The 5075-nt window shown below is 36.3% G+C and overlaps 1 protein-coding gene across 1 annotated transcript in view; it reads left to right on the top strand.

Annotated features, from left to right (window-relative positions):
- The first annotated feature begins 1478 nt into the window (after window positions 1–1478).
- Window positions 1479–5075, top strand: part of LOC125869665 (uncharacterized) — a 10228-nt gene continuing 6631 nt past the window's right edge. Inside the window, exons 1-6 of the mRNA XM_049550122.1 lie at window positions 1479–2062; window positions 2441–2638; window positions 2755–3203; window positions 3311–3640; window positions 3740–3940; window positions 4169–4227. Of these exons, the coding sequence (XP_049406079.1) occupies window positions 1479–2062; window positions 2441–2638; window positions 2755–3203; window positions 3311–3640; window positions 3740–3940; window positions 4169–4227 (1821 nt within the window). The remainder of the gene's footprint in view (window positions 2063–2440; window positions 2639–2754; window positions 3204–3310; window positions 3641–3739; window positions 3941–4168; window positions 4228–5075) is intronic.

Here is a 5075-nt window from a genome sequence, read left to right as displayed (position 1 = left end):
AAGTCTCCAATCAGTCAACCTCCGCTGTTGGAGAACAAATTTGCTTCACTAGCAGAGGAATCTTCTACAAATGAAGCATGTAGCAGTCACAATAACATTGAGACAAATTCCACAGAAAGTGCTAAGGATCACATCAACTGTATTACCAAAGATCCTAATGCTAAAATCAATCAACAGCAACATGAAGAATCTTCAAAAGCATGGGTCACTAGAGCATTTGGAAAGCAAAATGAATCTGTTAAACTTGCAGAACCTGAACATCCTGCACCATCAAGCCATTGTCATAGTCAAGTAGAAGATAAGAACAATGACGTTACAGATGATCAGCAAGAGAAGCAGTTTAATCATGAATTAGAGATTAATATCATAAATGTTCAAGTCATGTCAGAATCCAAAGAGCAAGATAATCAAGTCAATCAAGAGTTCACAGGTAGTAGTAGCACAACTGGTGAAAAAAGGGAAGAGTCATCTACTGGGGATACTGTGACAGGGATAGGCAATGCAGATTTGGTTGAAGTGGAAGTTGAACAGGAAAATGCTTTGGCAATTATGGAGATTCCAAAACCATTGCAAACTAATGAACAATTTATGGTTCATTCTCCTAACAAAGTTCTTCATGATATTATTACCCACAATGTAGGGGAAGTGCAGTGTAATGTCTCAGATTCTAATCAAATTGCTAAAGGCATTGTGGAAACAAAGGAATTTGATGAGATGTGGGATGCTATATTGGAAGCTGATGTATCGCCAAGATGTTGACGAATGCAAGGAAAGGAAAGAAAAAATGTAATGGAGATAAGGTGTTACCCACCAGAGTTCAGCCTAAAAGATCCAAATCAGTCTCTAGTTATCAATGAAGGCCCTCATTTGGAATATTAGGTCGGTGAAGTCTCAACAAGCCTTTCAAAGAGTAAATATGTTTCATAATTATCACAAGTTCACTTTTATTTTGCTTGCTGGAACCATTTCAGCATATTAATGAGATTAATAAGTATAAGAGAAGGTTGAAGATGAAATTAGCCTTGTCTAATTGCAATGGAAAGATTTGGTTATTCATTAATCATGATATTATTACTTATGTACTGAAGGCTACTGATCAACAACTCACTGTGCAGTTACAGGATCAAAATCAAGCTCTCAACTTTGTTGTCACACAAGTTTATGCCAAGTGTTCAACAAATGAGAGGTTGACGTTATGGGATGATATTTATCAAGTTGCAGCTACTATGCCAACTCCATGGTTGATAGGAGGGGACTTTAATGTTGTATTGAATTCTGAAGAAAAGATTGGTGGTTTACCAGTATGTGATGCTGAACATGAGAATTTTGAAACCTGTATATCTTCTTGTGATCTTACTGAAATTCCTTTTAAAGGGAGTCCATTCACCTGGTGGAATGGTAGTGCAGGTAATGACTGCATTTTTGAAAGTTTGGATATAATTCTTGTCAATCAAGAGATGTAGGAAAAGTTTAATCTTATGGAGGTGGAACATCTTTCTAGAACCGGTTCAGATCATGCTCCAATGTTTCTTACATGTGGAGACAGATTGTCCAGACATAAGAAACCTTTTAGGTTTCTCAAATTCTGGACTGAAAATCCCTCTTTTATTGAGGTGGTAAGGCAGAATTGGTGTTCAAATTGGGCCCAAAACCCTTTCTTGGAGTTTAAGGCTAACATCAAGAATGTGAAGTCTGTGTTGACTAAGTGGAGTAAGGATAATTATGGAGACATATTCAAGAAATTAATAATCAGGGAAGACATTGTCAAGATCAAGGAGAAACTGTTTGAAGAAGTACCTACTACTGAAAATAGAGAAGTGTTACAAAGAGCCCAAGCAGAAGTTAAAAGATATCTTCATTTTGAAGAAATCTTTTGGCAGAAGAAAGCAGGATATGATTGGTTTGAAAATGGTGACAAAATTACTAAATTTTTTCACAGTATGGTAAAGGGGAGGAGGAAGAGGTTGCATCTGAATAGAATTCGAAATTCTAAGGGCACCTGGATAGAGGAAGAGGGTGAAATAGCTACAGAGGCTATTAATTTTTATAATGCTCAGTTCAGGTAGGAAAGAGATGCTATTGCTTTCCCTTTGTTGAGGCATATTCCCATGCTTATTAATGAGGAGGATAATGCTTCTCTGTGTCAGCTGCCTACCATGGAAGAGGTTAAAAATACAGTTTTTAGCTTAAATGGAGATAGTGCAAGTGATCCTGATGGGTTGACCAGCAGATTTTATCAGAGTTGTTGGGGAGTATTAGATAATGATGTGGTTAAAATGGTTAAAGAATTTTTCAGAGGAAATACTCTTCCTAAGTCCATTACTCATACTAACTTGGTCCTATTACCTAAGAAGGAACATATCTAGTCTTTCACAGACTTGAGACCAATTAGTTTGAGCAATTTCATCAATAAGATTATTTCAAGAATTGTGCATGATAGAATTGAAGGGTATCTGCCTAAATTGATTTCTTTCAATCAGTCTGATTTTGTAAAGGGTAGAAGAATCATTGAAAAAGTTCTGCTGACACAAGAGATTGTTACTGAGATCAGGAAAAGAGGTAAACCAGCAAATGTTGTAATAAAGTTGGATATGGCAAAGGCATATGACAGAGTTTCATGGTTTTATTTGATGAAAGTGTTAAAAAAATTGGTTTTACTGAAACTTTTGTGGATTTGATCTGGAGATTATTGTCCAATAATTGGTATTATGTACTAATTAATGGACAATCGCATGGTTTATTTCATTCCACCAGAGGGGTTAAGCAAGGAGATCCTCTTTCTCCGGCTTTGTTTATTTTATCAGCCGAAGTTCTTTCTAGAGTGTTGAATGCTTTATTTGAGGATGGTCGTTTTGTGGGATATGGGATGCCTAAGTGGAGTACGAAGATTAATCATCTTTCATATGCAGATGATACTATTATTTTTACGTCTGCTGATAGGTATTCCTTGAAGAAGATAGTTTCAGTTTTACAAGATTATGAGACACATTCAGAACAAAAAATCAACAAGGAGAAGAGTGGCTTTTTCATGCATCAGAATGCAGCTGCAACACATAAGCAATTGGTTGAAGAGTACACATGTATATCTAGAGGTCAATTTCCAATGAAGTATCTTGGTTGTCCTATTTCCCATGCCAAGAAAAGAAAGATACATTATGCAGATCTAATTCAAAAGGTCAAGTCAAGGTTACATGCTTGGAAAGGTAACATGCTCTCTTATGGGGGAAAAATGTTCTTATTTCTAGTGTTCTTCAAAGTGTCCCTATTCATATCCTTTCTGTTGTTGTCCCACCTATTTGCGTAATGAAAGAGCTACATAGAATTCTTGCTAAGTTTTTTTGGAGCAATAAGGTTGAGGGTAAGAGCAAGCATTGGGCTGCTTGGGATAAAGTTTGCTTACCAAAACAAGAAGGGGGTTTGGGTTTTAGATCTATTTTTGAAGTGTCAAAAGCTATGCATGCTAAGCTTTGGTGGAAGTTTAGGACACAAAATACTGTTTGGGCTAATTTCATGTGGAATAAGTATTGTAAAAAGCAAATACCTTCACTTGTTCAATGGAAGGGAGGATCTCAGTTATGGAAAAACATGTTACAGAATAGGGAGGTTACTGAAAAATTTATGTGGTGGAAACCTAAAAGAGGTACTTTATCAGTTTGGTATGATAATTGGACTCAACTTGGTCCATGATATAATCACCAAATAGAAGTACAATCTTGTCATTCATTGATGGATATTGAAGTTTTTATAAAGGAAACGGGTTGGAAGTATAAGGAAATGCAACATCACCTACCTATTAATGTTATTGATCATGTTAAACAGCACTTGAATCATGTGAGGCAATCTGATGAGGGAGATAAGCCTTGGTGGATCAAGACGAGTTCCGGCAAGTTTACAGTAAAGAGTGCATGGGATGTGTTGAGAAAAAGAGAAGAGATAAATGGTTTTTTTCAAAAAATTTGGATGCAAGAGATTCCATTTAAAATCTCATTTTTTGGCTGGAAGGTTTGGACAAATAGGGTACCAGTAGCTGTTGGTTTAGCTCATTCGAATCCCAACTTGTCACAGTTATGTTGTTGTTGTACTGTACCTAAAAGGGAAACCATAGAACATCCTTTTTTAAAGAGGGAGGTTGCTATATCTGTATGACAATATTTTTCTAAAGCTGCAGGTATATTAGGGCCGTGGATACAGGTCAAGCAGGCTATGATAAAATGGTGGGAAGCTAAGGTAAATTCTAGACAAAAGCTAATCTTCCAAGCAATACCTACTGTAATGACCCCGATCCGAAAAGTCATTTTTTATAATTTTGAATAGTCATTTAACAATAGTTAATTATTTTGCGGGTAATTTATTTATTATTAATAATAATAGGCCAAGTCTGAAATATAAAAATAAGTTACTAGGGTTTATTATTGTAACACCCCGACTTTTCAAAACGTCTCAATTAACTCGTATCTCCATGGAAAGACAAGGAGGGTGGGTAATAAATTAAGAATGATGTGGTATGTCCTATTTTAAGTGTTCAAGTGTTGTATCTCAAGTTTTGAAGTTAGGTAAGTGGCAAAAATAAAAGTTGGCGGAAGTTATCGTAAGTTCCTTCTTAAAGATTTCTCTGAAATTTGGGTCAAATGTCTTGGAGGTTTTCTCCCAATCTATAAAGAGTTATGGGGCCCACAAGTTATCGAATCGAAGGTCTACGAGTCTAGTTTCCAACGCATTAAACCGTTTGTTCATACGACTTCAGAATAGAGAGATATTCGCGTTTTCGTAGGACTACGCAAGCAAGCACGTGAGGTGGGGCCATAGGTCGGTGGAAAGTTGTATATATCTTCTTCTTCGAGTTTTTTCTTCATTTTAAGCTAAATATACAGAGAAAACATAGAAACCTATTTCTAGGATCAAGTGGAGTATATATTTTCTTGACTTAAGTCCTTGACGAAAGTTGTTCTACGCGTTGAGCTCATCATCGTGGTATAATTTGTTCTATCGATTGCGTAGCATTTCACACTTTAGTGTTGGGACAGCAGGGGTTCGAATATATTTGAAGGTTTTGAGGTGAATTACGAACCTAAGAT

The sequence above is a fragment of the Solanum stenotomum genome, chromosome 7 (genome assembly GCF_019186545.1).
Source record: "Solanum stenotomum isolate F172 chromosome 7, ASM1918654v1, whole genome shotgun sequence".
NCBI lineage: Eukaryota > Viridiplantae > Streptophyta > Magnoliopsida > Solanales > Solanaceae > Solanum > Solanum stenotomum.
The sequence above is the reverse complement of the archived record's forward strand: the minus strand, read 5'-3'. Positions and strand labels throughout refer to the sequence as shown.